Here is a 12,963-nt window from a genome sequence, read left to right on the forward strand (position 1 = left end):
GATCCAGCAACTTCGTGCAGGTATGAAATACCAAAAAGAGAAGCAGAAGACATCAAGATATTTTATTCAGACTGGTGGCAGTCTGACAGGCAGTGAAGGACAGCAAAAAGCTCGAGAACATGAAGAACTCGCCCAACAGGTACCAAGGCAACGTAGGCCACCAACCTGCAGCAACTGCAACCAGACAGGACATAATAGATTGTCATGTACTAATAGATAGCGCTGTTTTATTCAGATAGGAAATTGTAATATCTGTTTTGTCTGAAGCCTTGCAGTTCTTGTTTATATTTCTGAACATAATTTTTCCATATTTGGCCGCGCAGCTCGGTGGTGGATTACGTTATATCATCTGCTGACATAAACGGACGGGTTAAAGAAAGATCGAAAGACTTGCCCATAAACCATGACGGCCGTAGAACAGCATACTCGACTGCACCTTCAATTCCTCTCTTTCTTTTCTGTTCAGAGTTCGGAGACTCTGCAGAAGAGGCCAAATATTCGTGTATCGCACCGATTGGCGCGGAACAGGGCAAGCGTCGACAGTGTGATCTAAGCAGAAAACAGACATAAAAGCTGTCGCGCGTCATTTTCTCGCTCATACAGTTTAGCCCCTCTCCTCCCCAACAGCGCCCCTCCACCCCCTCTTGCCCTATTTTGCTGTGCCATGCGGTGCTCCCCTACATCCCCCATGCAGTGGGACGACTTCTTCGCCAAGAATCAGGTAAACTATGTGTGGGTGCAGTGCACCAGCTACATCGGAACCAGTTTGGTCCGGATGCTCCCCGTGGCGCGCTTCGTCGAATTGACCCAGCACGACGACAACTTGTCCGTGCCCAACGGAGTCCTCTACCTGCTGCCCCAGGATCATATTGCGGGAGGCGGCTGTCCAACTGGATCCTTCTGCTTGAAACCAGATCTGACCTCTCTTCAACTCCGGCCTGATTCGGAGGGCACGCGCGCCGTCGTCATGCCCTGGTGGGTCGACCAAGACGGACGGCCCATCGGCCAGTGTGCGCGGTCAAAGCTGCAGAGTTTGACTGACCAGGTGCAGTGGCAGTCGGGGTCCTCGGTGCGCATCGGCTTTCGAGGTGGAAGCCATCCTCCTTCGACTGAACCAGGAACCGGGTCCTAGAGTCTTTCGCGCGGCCAACCTGGACTACTCCTGGTATAGTATGACCCCCGACGATGAGAAGCACCTTGGTCTCTTGGAAGAGGTGGTGGATAGGCTCAGCGCGGCTGGCATCGTGGTTCAACAGGTCCACGCCGAGCGTAGACCGGGTCAATGGGAGTTCGTCTTGCCCCCAGACCATCGCTTGCGAGCCGTAGACCGGTTGGTGATTGCCCGGCAAGCTATTCGGAGCATTGTGAGCAAATATGGCTTGAGGGCGACGCTGCATCCCCGGCCGTTTCCCGAGTTCCCCGGCACTGGCGCACATGTCCACCTCTCGCTGTACTCGACGACGCAGGACGGGCGCCAGACCGAGCCGTTCTTTGCCGGCATTCTGCAGCACTTCCCTGCCGTGTCAGCGTTTGCCCTCCCTCACGAGCTAAGCTATCGGCATGTGGCTCCCGGAATAACCAGGGGCGGCGTCGACTGCGCGTGGGGATGGGACAATCGGGAGGTCCTCCTGCGCCGGATCGCCGTCAATCGGTTCGAGGTCAAAATGATGGACGGCCTGGCCAACCCCTACCTGGCCCTGTCAGCTCTGCTGGCGGCCGGCCTGGACGGGCTACTGCGCCAGACCCCCTTAACCGGCGCCCGTCAGCAACCTGTCGGCCGACCAACGGGCGGCTCTGGGGATTCAGACCCGGATCCCGACGTCTCTGCAGGAGAGCCTGTCAGCTCTAGAGCAGAGTGCGCCCATGCGTCAATACCTGAGTGATCCCATAGTGGACACCTATCTCGCCGTCAAAAAAGGCGAGTTGGAGGAGTTCCAAAATACGACGGCCGAGGAGGTCCATGATTGGATTATATCTAGATTCTAGTGATCCAATAATCAGGCCGCCGTGTTCATTTCTCTCATTCTTCTTTTTTCTTGAGCCTTTGAAGCCTTTGGTATTGTGGACTCCGATCAAGCAATAAGAGCTGATAGCCGAGTTAATTTGGTTTCCGAGTTGAGCAAGCATGGCCATAAAAACATTCCATCAATGATTATATACAAGACAACTCTTGGGCAAAAATCCTAAAGTATCGCCTGCATATCTGGCTGTCTCTGTAAGTTACGCTGGCATGGCGCTACCCTGATTACAAACGGCCAGAGCAGGATTGAGCAGGCAGCTGCTTTTGCGGGTATACTTAGAAGCGTGTACTATAAGGTAACTTCGCGCAGGAAGAACAGAGTTTCTATGCATCAGGTAGAAGTTTTTTAAACACCTAGGCCATCAGGCTTCCGTGTGCCTCCTTATGGCTCCTCTACCAAGCAACGCTATCTCCGGCACCGTTTTGCTTGCAATAGTAATTCAACTCGTCACCTCCAATATGCTGGCCTTGGGACTCACAATAGTACAACAGGTCCCGCTCACTCTTCAAAACACAGTCGGGGCATTGATCCCATTGATTACTACCAGTGTTTCGGTTCTTATAGGCCTCGCAGGCCTTTTCGGTGGCCGCTCTATTATAAACTTCCTGTTACCCAGTTAGAAGTGCATTTCTCGCCATCAGTTCTATGACAAGTAGGGCCTACCACTCCGGAGCCAGGGGTATCGATACAGACACCTTGAGTGTGAAGGTCTGCAAAGGCACTGGGAACATCAGTTCAGTAGTCAGTCATGTCGGCTGGGCAAATGACTTACGTAGTGGCCAGGGCAGCAATAACCAGAGGTATAGAGGCTATCATCCTGTCTGCTTTATAAAGTGTGATTCGTGGCATGAGATGTCCTTTAGGGGTAAGCTTGCGAACGTATTGTCAACCACTCAAACATGGGAAAGCAGCCTTTAAGAACTCCCACAAGCAGGTCCTACCCTTTGGATCAATGTAGCTCAGATGCCCTTCCTTGGGATAGAACTGCCAAGGTTGAAAATGCCGAAAAATCCCCATACATCCAAGGATCTGAGATATTCTATTCCTAATTCGTATGATGTTTCTCTCAGGGGGAAGTCATGTCTTACTCGTATATAATACCTCACCCAGTCTGAATCCTGACCAGAACCATTCCTGCAGCTGTTGCACGTCTAATATAGCTAGTCTTAACGAACTGGGGCGTTTTTCATCCGGCAGATTCCGCTTCGGAGCGAATGGGTCTGCATAGTGGCGCCGACGGCCCACGATCTACATGATCTTCAACGGCCGGGCAATGTCAAATCTATTAATCCCGCAATCTTTTTACGTCATGCCTCGATAGACTGGCATCTATAGATTAACAGCTGTTTCTCGGTGTCATGTCGGAACAATACCGGCTGTTGTCTAGATGCGTTCCGAGCAGTCTCTCATGATGGCTGTTCTCTTTGATTCGTTTTCTCCTGCCACTAGCATAGCAATGTATGTTAGATCTGCGTAGCCTAGCAAAAGTACAGAGTAATTCCCATAGAGTATCAACTGCAGGACAAAGATGATATTGCTGGCAGATACTATAAATAAGGTAATCTTCCCATCGTGCCCTCTAACATGCCATTTCTCATTGATCAATTCCCAAGCACAGCTACTCGGTAATCAAAAAACTGCGTCTTACCTAACACCATGAAGATACCATTGCCTTTCCTGGCTTCCCTCTGCATTAATAGCTCGCTTGCTGCTGCTCTACCCTCCGAAGCGATTGTTGACCCCGAGAGTATCGGACATGACAAAGTTGTCCTCCTTCTACACGATGGCATGACAAAGACTATCGAAAAAGAAGACCTAGAGCTCTATCTGGGTGCCGCTGCCCACTCGCCCCCCACGGTCCCGAAATCTTTTGAGGCCAACGATCATGAGTCCACCTCGTTAAGACGTCTCAGCAAGCGCTCTAGTGCCGAGTTTATCATCCCTCTTCCTGACGCCGAATTTCTAGGCTGGGATATCCCGATGTCCACCATCGTCCATGCCAACCAGGCTGATGCCACCGCTGCTATGGCTCAAGGCCAGAGTATCGCAAATAGCATCTCCGTCGGCACCTCTTTCACTGCCACGGTTGAGAAATTCCTACAGATCGGCACAACTATCAACTACCAGTGGACTGAGACCGCCACGCTCACCGGCACGGTTACAATGACAATCCCGAAGAATAAATGGGGCGCGATCGTTAGCAACCCGCTGACCTTCCGCAAGAGCGGGTATGTTTTCCGCGGACAACCTGGAAGCGCGCAGTATGAATATTTCCAGGCCGATTCTTTCACTCATGACACCTATTCCTACGGCCAGAACTCACTGTCCTGGGTCAAGGGTGTGGTTACAACTTGCCTGGGAGACTCCTACCCGCTGAGGCGCTGCCTTGGCGAAGGTGAAATGAAATAGACGCCGTTCGATGCCTGCGAGCAGCTGGTTTCGTCGTCTGATTATCTGGAACCTTGAAGTTTGATTATGGACGTTAGGTGACGATATACGTATGCACTTTTCCAATTGCCTATTGAAGCAGAATATGCGGAATTTAAGTACACTTTGACTATCATGTTAGCAAAGATCTGAGGGTCTGAATTACTTGGCACTTGGCTTTCTTCATACAAGATGTTATATCTGTAATGGCGCCAGCGCTCTCTCAACTTATCTCCACTGCGATTTCCGTTGTTAGGCTCAATAATCCCGGGAAGTGTTCTTCTAATTCTCGCTACGGGCATACAAGGTTTCCTTCTCAGCTAGAGCTGAACCACTTCCCAGGGGCCGCACTAGTTTGTGGCTATGTTCAGATGCCAAGGTCGCCGGGTGTTTGAAGCTGGAACCAGTGGCACGGAAGGTTTTGAACTAAAAGTTTTACAGGTACCACACTGGTGGCTATTCTACTTGATCCTCAGACTCTGGCTGCGCGAAAAATCCTTTAAAAGAGATAGGTGAGTTCCGGGATCTACGCGATGGGACGAGGTTGCAGTTACAGCACCACTGTCTAGTGGAGCTGTCTCAACGCTCTGAGCAAGCAACAGGATTAGTCCAAGTATGGCCCACAATTGAGCTTAACGCTGTGTATCATGAGGGGGAACCACGGGCTTCGAGTATCTCAAGCAGCCTGTGAAGCATATCCATTTTTTTTGTTATGTATTCCATTGGGCAAGCGGGCCACCTAACACGGCTATTTCGTTCTCGGAATCTTGTCCCTTCAAGCCTAGGCAGTTAGGCTTAATTCCAAGGATCCATTCACTGCCTCAGTGGGTTATCGAGTTAGATAACTTTATATTATCATCTTACAGTTCGCGTAATGAAATACAGATTTTCAAAAGGTTCAACAACCATTGTGAAACAGTCTCTTCTTTCCCCATGCACTCTTAATCCAGTCGTTCCTCTACGCCTTTACTGTAGATGTTCCCCTGCAGCATACTGCATATACTCGTCAACTATCGCACCACCTTGCAGCTGCCATGCACATACTATACGTGATTTGTGCTATTTCGGGACAGAGAAGGAGACTAAGTACCGTGTACAGGTCTCAGGAACCGCAGTCATTGCTCATTAATGCAGCTGAAGAGAAATGAGTTGCACATCTAGGTGATGAAAACTGTTCGATCTACCATAATGATAACGAAAGAAAATCATCCCCACCATAACCACAAGCCCTAGCAACGAATTCATACCCGTGGTCATTTCTGCAAGTTGGTAGATCTGGCCATTCCTCCTTCAATATGAGTTGACACTCTCCATTACCTGCGTTCTCATCCTCTTCCTTAGCAGCGTCGAACATGTACCGAAGTACCGCACGACAGCCCATCTGCGTCCCAGCACGTCGCAGATAGTTCTTGGTATCTGGTGGCCACTCGCTCCGATTGTTACAGCACCACTCGAGATCTTCGGCAGTGGGAATTCCTTTCGCCTCGAGACACTCCACGACGATTTTGAAAAGATTCACGAAACCTTTTGGAAGTGACTTGTTGGTTTTTAGGTTCATTCGCACATCAGGATTTAATCATTATCCTTTACCCAAAAGCCGCCATCATCGATTTCCTACGCAATAAGGTCATACTTAGTCTCGCCGTGAAAGATCAAAGTTTTCCTCATTCGGGCAGATAGAAACCCTCCCAGGCACTCTCTGCATGTACACCCCCATCTGAGGCGTTCGTTATTAAGCCCTAGAGTCTCCGGTCCGGATAGCAAGGAGTGACAGGACACTGCGGTATCGGGGTACCCTCTAAAGTGGTCTGATAGATTCAAGACCCTTGATCCAATTTCCTCTCGTGTTTGCATGGTCTCTAATTTCTCTTGCAATGCCTCAAGAGGGGTGTACCCATTAATATCCCGAGCCATTTTCCAGGAGTCCGCGTTGGGGACACTCTCAAGTAGCCACTGAGTACCCAGGGGCTTGAGCTCGCAAGCTGTTAGATGCAGAAGTGTGGCTTCGGAGGTAGTAACCCCATCCCAGCCAATATTGTCGTCAACATGGGTCACGAAAAAAGCTTTGAGCTCATTGTCTCCCAGAGTAAGAGCTGCATGATGTAGCGGCAAAGTGTCGCGAAGTCTCCCCAATTTTATTTTCTTTACCTCAGTGAAATAGCAGTTTCAGAGAGTTCTTCGTCTTCAAGACCTTCGGCATCGTCTCTCCGGGGTCAAAATCGGAAGTCGCACCAAGGACGCGAGACTGATGCTGGGAATCGAATGAAAATGCAAAACTGTGAGATGCTCCGATTCAACGAAATCCGCACGCTCGCCAAAAGTAAGTAGCGTCCAATTGGGCTTGAGCCTGTATCACCTAGCGTTCTTTTGCAGACTTGCCCACTAACTGCGATTCGGCATCAGCTGTCAGTATTCCAGGACTTACCAAGGCGTGTAGAGTCCAGGCTCGCTCAAAGGCTTCATTAGAACCGTGAACAAGATCTTGGTCTTCGCCGTCTCCCTTCTCATCTTGGGAGAACTGTCTGGCCGTCCAATTGCATTCAACGACAAAGTTTTTCATCCACCCGGATTTGTTCATTCCTTCATCAGTCAGGAAGAGCCGAATTTTCACCGTTCGTGCCGGGTCACCGGGGATGGTGTATTCGTGCTCTTCAATTTTTTGTTCACAATCCAAATCTTCGCTCTCATCCTCCCTCCACCATTCTTCTTGCTCAGAGTCGTCAAATTTATTGAATTCAAAGTCATCAAATGTTGACTGATCGCCTTCTAAGTCCGCTCCTGCCCGTGAAAGAATTGTCAGTATGGCTTACACCTCTTTGAAATTGTACGGTGCCTTTGTCCTACTGGAAGGGAAGGGGAGCGCACTCTTCCGCTTCAAGGATTCTCGACCTCCTTTCATTTTCTCCATATCGTTCGTCATTCTTGTGATCGCTTTGCTTCCTGACCCTGTTTGAGCGAGGATCTTATGGCGGTGGAGAAGAAAGGCAGGTGAGAGATATAAGAGAAGGAGGGGATGGTGATGGGCTGACGTGGGCCGTCGGGTCTCATTTTATAGAAACGCGTTAAGTTCCAACCAGTGCTGCGTTGAAGGCGGCTGTGCCTCACGACCATGATTCAAGTGTATCAGTGGCTCATTAAACTGGTCAGATTGAGTTTTCTCTTGAATAGTTCTGAAATGGATTCTACAGCGCAAATCTATATCTGCGAGAGTCACGCAAGACAAATCCTGGTCGTGGCATTAACTAAACATCGTCTTTGCAACAGCCTGTTTGTCCTGTGTCCCAAACCACAACCGTCAGGATCATAAGTAGCAGGCGATCATTTTTAGCATACAGTACAAAGGATACCACGTGAATTTTGATTATTTTCCCTAAGATAGTTGCGGTGCCAAAACACCTGCCTAATACCACTTACAATGCACATCCAAGCATAATAGTTATATTTGCAAAGAATCTAAGATCAGCTAAAAGGACGGATCTTGACAAACATATACTTTGCACAACGCCAACATACTCCTGCGTTCTCTCTGTGTTCGCGGTCTCTTTAGCGATGCAGAGGAGACTCTGTAACTATTGTTTTGTAGGACTGTAACAAGTAAAACCCCAAGTCCCACAGAGGAAGCGGGAGTGTCCGTGCCCAACCGACCATCGGATTGTACAGATCCCACTGTGCTGTCAACGGATGAAGTACCGCTGCAAGTAATCGAACTTTTGTCGGGAGATGATGCAGCTTGATATTGATGTCAAACGCATGTACAGTGACAGTATGCGCGAAAAATTCAGTGACTTTTTTGAACTTAGGGATGTCATGGCAAGCTGGCCACGTGGAGCTGATTCCCCAGTGTGCATGGGCAAGAGGAGAATCAATGTGGTGGCAACGGAAACAAGCTTTTAGGCTGGGAGTGAATTTGTGTGTAGGAGGGTTAGATGCCTAAAGGTAAGACGGACCGCAACAGATAATGCAGACATCCTAGGACACTTCAATGATTCCTTTTCGGCAGGCAAGGGTTCTTCTGTCTTCTTAGCCTATTGTCCTGGGCATCCGAGCTGATTCAGTTGCCTCGAATCCAAGAGGATTCTGGGTAATGATGGTAGGGTTCAATCGTCCCAGCTCGACCTGTATTGAATTCCTATGGCAGAGGTAAGATTCCAAGTAAAAGTAGATATACTATATTTGACATCTCAGGTATAAACTGATGAGCAACTGCGAGCAACCCTAATGCCACAAGCAGGCAACATGTGTCTTCGTCAGTGCAGAGGGGTCATGAATTTAAAACTCAGGTCCGTTGTATCCAGGAGCTCCTGCACAGGTGTCTCCGAAGGCTTCCACAACACCGTGATACTCTGCATCGCAGGTAGTACCCGTAGTTCCGTACTCGCTGTTCACGAATTCAAGGGTGCAGTATATATCGAGACCATTACCAGAACAGAGTTGGGTCTTGCACTGGCTGTGACTGCTGCCGATGTCCATCAATCTGTCGGCGGCACTCGTGAAGTCGTCGTCCTTCCATTTTCTGCCGGACCCTGCCGAGTTACTGGCCACCAAACACCATCCGTCGCAACAGACAGCCTGGTAAGTTTCATGGAAACCGTCAGGCCTGCCGAGGAACCCGCCACCGCCACCAAATGCGCCATGCCATGTATCGACCAATTTATCGAACTTGGCTTCGTCAAAGGTAGGACCGATAGGGTTCTGATCACACCTAACCTGCTGAGCTAGAGTCCTGGATACAGAAGCGGCCGCAACCACAAGGAGGAGCGCACGAAACATCATATTAAGTAAGATAAAGAGTGAGCCTGAATGACAATCGCAGAGATATGTCCGTGATTGAAAGTTGTTGAAGGCTGGGGGATCAATTTCGACGTGACTGTGAAGATTTTCAATCTGCGATCTCTCTTAACTGTCTTCGATTAGGTGATGTTGTATTCTATAGCATTCATTCCGGAAAGACATGCTTTACAGGCGCCTTTTTATAGGCAGAGCCGCAACCCATGTCTTCACATTGACCTGCATCAATACATCTTGGCAGAGTCTCGTTTCGTGCCCGGAATACTTTGATGCCTGCTGGGGCTGAGGAAGGTTCAGGCAGGACATTCTCAGGCCCAATGTCAATCAAGCAAGCGAGCGGGCGAGTGACAGCGCCAAAGGCACATTAAATCTGAGATATCAAGAGATACTTGGCATGCTGACTCGTTTAACCAAGATAGGCAGAGAGACGGCCGAGCAAGCTTTCTAATAGAAGAGCGGCAACTAGCAGGAGAGCACCAAGCCGGCAACCAACCAGCTCTGAAAACAACATTGCAATACTTACCTTATTCGTAGCTTGACGACGCATGTCCTCGCAACCTTGGATCGATTACGCCCGGACATGTTGCGGGTTTTGCATTTATCGAGATATCAGGGAGGAAATGCCGCCACCATATTGCCACACTTTGCCCTTGTAAGTGAAGAGATAGGGAACACCCTAGTTGCCGAGGCATTATCCACTCTAGTTGGAGGATAAACATCAAAGCCAAGAATGAGGATGTGGCTGTGGAGCCTGCAGAGGATGCGATGTTTACACTATGTATATCTCCACCTCCAGGCAAACTATGAATTCGCGTAATTCTTTTAAATATCCTTTCCAGTGCCTTTTAGAACAGTAGAATTTCGTCCTGTAAGTTTTAGGGTAAGGATTTAACCGACTAATTTCGCAGCAAAGACTTTGCTGTGTGCAATATGTTACATTATTCCGAAGTCAAGGCACGAACTCGCCTTAGCTCTGGAGCCTGTGGTCTCCTGAATGTGGGTTCATGTATCTTGCAAGCCTACTTAAGTCTTCTCCCCTTATTTCTTGCTGATGATCTGCTATTTTTAGACCTTGCGAGCTATCCATGAAATCCCATCTGAGCTGAACTTCGTTGCCGCGGTTGCTTTCTTACAAGTGAAAGCCAGCAAATCGTGGGAACTTAGCCTTTCAAGGGGTTGGCTCTTGCTGGCTGAGTTAGAAGATAACATGCTGAGACAAGCTTATTGCATGGAAGTCTCACCACTGGATTTCAGCCAGCCAACCGCTGTGCTTGAAGACTGTCTTAATAGGTATGTGGAGGATCCTGTGCGAGAGAACGAGCAAGATGGCGGACAATAACCTCGTCAATGAGCATTCGAGTCGTTGGGGCTGAACAATCAAGAGTCATGGTTGAATGGGATTGCTCGAGACGATTATCGTAGTATAGTCTATAGGATTCCATAAAATAGAATGACTTGCATGAAATATAATAGGGGGATTTCGAAAATATAAGTGCTTACGCACAAAACCGAACGGCATGTTACTATCCGCGTAAAGGTTGATATCAAGATGACAGTAACAGGACCAAAAGATCCCTTTCATTTCGATGCGAGGAATGTAACATTTATCTCGCCGCCAGGATTGTTGCTGGGGGCCATTTATAGCAACGTGCGTATGCCGATCCCACTTACTTGGATCCCCAGCGCCAATACTCAACCCCCTCCTGACACCAAACTTCCATTGACCAAGAGGCACAATGGTTCTCTTACCTAAAGACCTTGCTGCCCTCGCACACTCGCTATACTTCTTAATCGCTTTAACCGCCGCGACCACATCCCCCTCCGACCAAGATCACTTCGACTTCATCATAATCGGCGGCGGAACGACAGGATTGGCCGTGGCCAATCGCCTCTCCGAAATCCCCGATATCAGCGTTGCAGTAATCGAAGCCGGCAGAGATGAGGGCAAGAACCCCAATGTCACCAGCGTCGAGGGGTTCGGTGGTAGTACGGGGCTGAGCACGGCCATTGACTGGCTTTATGCGACAACGCAGCAAGTGTATGCGGGTGGGAAAGTACTCGAGTGTCATGCTGGGAAGGCATGGGGTGGAACAAGCACAATTAATGGTTGTTCTTCTCTGTCATACAAGTCTTACTTGTAGAGTGTGTGGGTTGGCTGACGGCGGTAGGAATGGCATACATCCGCGCGGAGAGTGCCCAAATCGACGCGCGGGAGCGAGTTGGTAATGAAGGTTGGAACTGTGACAGTTTATGGCCATACCATCTAAAAAGCGAGAGGTTTGAGACACCGACAGAAGTTCAACTAGCCGCCGGAGCTTCATATGTCGACTCGTACCATGGCCGAAAAGGCCCCCGTCAACGTGGCTTACCAGTATGATCTCCACAACGGCTCGTTTGCGTCGCTAGTAAACCAAACGTGGCAGCAGTTCGGGGTCCTTTTTAACGAAGATGTCAATGGGGCCAGTCTGCGCGGTTCTTTGTATGGCCGCAGATCTGGACCGCGAGGCGAATGTTCGGGAGCATGCCGCGAGAGCTTATCATTATCCTGTTCGGGATAGGTCGAATCTTATTTTACTTCAAGGACATGTGGAATAGGACCAAGTGGGCGGAGAGCAACGGGACTAAGGCGTTGGCTGAAGGGGTGGAGTATACGGCGCCAGATGGTAGTGTTAAGAATCTGTATGCTAATAAGGAGATCATTCTTTCGGCTGGATCGGTTCGGTCCCCGGCTATTCTGGAGCTCTCTGGGGTTGGGAATCCAGAGTATGTCCTACGATATCTAGCGTTATTTGCACTAACTTTTAATAGAATTCTTGAGGATCTTAAAATTCCCATCAAAGTCTCCCTACCCTCTGTGGAGAAAACGCCATTGACCAACCCAACACTTTCGTGGCCTACGCCAGCAACTCTACCTTCTCTGGAATGGCCTCCTATGTGACCTATATGACAGCCTACGACATCCTCGGCGCCAAGGCAGAGACCGTCGCGACCGAAATCGCTGCACAGCTCAAACCCTGGGCTGATCAAGTTGCAGAGGGAAGCAAAAACGCTATCTCTACCTCTGCACTTGAACACCTCTATCAAGTCCAGCACGATCTTATCTTTGCCCAAGACGTGCCTTGCGTCGAGATCCTAACTACAGCACTAGGGGCAAACGTCGACTCTGCGTTCTTTACTCTTCTCCCTTTTGCGAGGGGCAGGGTGCATATTTCGTCCGCTGATCCAGCCGCATATCCGGCTATCAATCTAAATTATTTTATGGCAGAGTGGGATCTTACTCTGCAGCGGAAGATTGCGCAGACCGTTGCCAGATTCTGGGGGACTGCTCCTGTGAGCTCGATTGCTGGGAAGAGGGTGCAGCCGCCTAGCACTGATTTACCCATCAACGCTACGGATGATGAGTGGGATGCGCGGATTCAAGCTCGTGTAAGTCTGTTTTGTCTGCTGCGCCTCACGACCTGTTTGGTTCTCATATCCCCATAGTCAGCGCAAACCACCACCTTCTCGGTACGGCGGCGATGCTCCCCAAAGAGCTGGGTGGTGTAGATAACACCCTTACTGTCTATGGAACGGAAAATGTAAGGGTTATTGATGCTTCAATTCTCCTGGCACAGGTCAGTGGTGATCTTACGAGCACTCTGTATACTGTTGCAGAACGGGCGGCGGATATTATCCAGAACAAGCTGGGGAAAAAGTAATGAGACATTTATGTCTCATTTACAAGATA

The 12,963-nt window shown here is 49.4% G+C and overlaps 7 protein-coding genes across 7 annotated transcripts; 3 read left to right on the forward strand and 4 right to left on the reverse strand.

Annotated features, from left to right (window-relative positions):
- Positions 1–688: 688 nt before the first annotated feature.
- On the forward strand, positions 689–1,986 carry BDW70DRAFT_150387 (FluG family protein; the record flags this gene model as incomplete). The annotated part of the gene is made up of 3 exons (XM_073739146.1): positions 689–1,069; positions 1,119–1,772; positions 1,807–1,986. The coding sequence occupies 3 exons, from the start codon at positions 689–691 to the stop codon at positions 1,984–1,986; spliced, it is 1,215 nt and encodes a 404-aa protein (XP_073595756.1).
- Positions 1,987–2,413: 427 nt separating this feature from the next.
- Positions 2,414–2,837, reverse strand: BDW70DRAFT_160105 (uncharacterized protein; the record flags this gene model as incomplete). Its single annotated transcript, XM_073740788.1, has 3 exons — positions 2,414–2,626; positions 2,685–2,742; positions 2,794–2,837. The coding sequence occupies 3 exons, from the start codon at positions 2,835–2,837 to the stop codon at positions 2,414–2,416; spliced, it is 315 nt and encodes a 104-aa protein (XP_073595757.1).
- Positions 2,838–3,677: 840 nt separating this feature from the next.
- On the forward strand, positions 3,678–4,430 carry BDW70DRAFT_168278 (uncharacterized protein; the record flags this gene model as incomplete). The annotated part of the gene is made up of 1 exon (XM_073742416.1): positions 3,678–4,430. One exon carries the CDS (start codon positions 3,678–3,680, stop codon positions 4,428–4,430), a length of 753 nt encoding a protein of 250 aa, XP_073595758.1.
- A 1,247-nt stretch (positions 4,431–5,677) lies between these two features.
- Positions 5,678–6,388, reverse strand: BDW70DRAFT_136527 (uncharacterized protein). The gene has a single exon (XM_073736880.1). It carries the CDS (start codon positions 6,360–6,362, stop codon positions 6,063–6,065), a length of 300 nt encoding a protein of 99 aa, XP_073595759.1. The 5' UTR covers positions 6,363–6,388; the 3' UTR covers positions 5,678–6,062.
- Positions 6,389–6,414: 26 nt separating this feature from the next.
- Positions 6,415–7,386, reverse strand: BDW70DRAFT_136528 (uncharacterized protein). Its single transcript, XM_073736881.1, has 3 exons — positions 7,314–7,386; positions 7,148–7,226; positions 6,415–7,097 (listed from the first exon to the last, which is right to left on the reverse strand). Exons 2-3 carry the CDS (start codon positions 7,191–7,193, stop codon positions 6,805–6,807), a joined length of 339 nt encoding a protein of 112 aa, XP_073595760.1. The 5' UTR covers positions 7,194–7,226; positions 7,314–7,386; the 3' UTR covers positions 6,415–6,804.
- A 1,331-nt stretch (positions 7,387–8,717) lies between these two features.
- On the reverse strand, positions 8,718–9,218 carry BDW70DRAFT_160108 (uncharacterized protein; the record flags this gene model as incomplete). The annotated part of the gene is made up of 1 exon (XM_073740789.1): positions 8,718–9,218. One exon carries the CDS (start codon positions 9,216–9,218, stop codon positions 8,718–8,720), a length of 501 nt encoding a protein of 166 aa, XP_073595761.1.
- A 1,754-nt stretch (positions 9,219–10,972) lies between these two features.
- On the forward strand, positions 10,973–12,934 carry BDW70DRAFT_150389 (GMC family oxidoreductase; the record flags this gene model as incomplete). Its single annotated transcript, XM_073739147.1, has 5 exons — positions 10,973–11,342; positions 11,405–11,607; positions 11,701–11,999; positions 12,077–12,666; positions 12,720–12,934. 5 exons carry the CDS (start codon positions 10,973–10,975, stop codon positions 12,932–12,934), a joined length of 1,677 nt encoding a protein of 558 aa, XP_073595762.1.
- Between the last annotated feature and the right edge of the window lie 29 nt (positions 12,935–12,963).

This window comes from Aspergillus foveolatus (genome assembly GCF_047715535.1).
Source record: "Aspergillus foveolatus strain CBS 279.81 unplaced genomic scaffold BDW70scaffold_25, whole genome shotgun sequence".
NCBI lineage: Eukaryota > Fungi > Ascomycota > Eurotiomycetes > Eurotiales > Aspergillaceae > Aspergillus > Aspergillus foveolatus.

Coding starts and splice junctions, on each gene's coding strand:
- BDW70DRAFT_136528 (XM_073736881.1), bottom strand. CDS start 7,193: ATGACTTTGAATTCAATAAATTTGACGACTCTGAGCAAGAAGAATG. Junction 7,098..7,147: donor GACTCTGAGCAAGAAGAATG/GTGGAGGGAGGA, acceptor AAAAAATTGAAG/AGCACGAATACACCATCCCC.
- BDW70DRAFT_136527 (XM_073736880.1), bottom strand. CDS start 6,362: ATGGCTCGGGATATTAATGGGTACACCCCTCTTGAGGCATTGCAAGAG.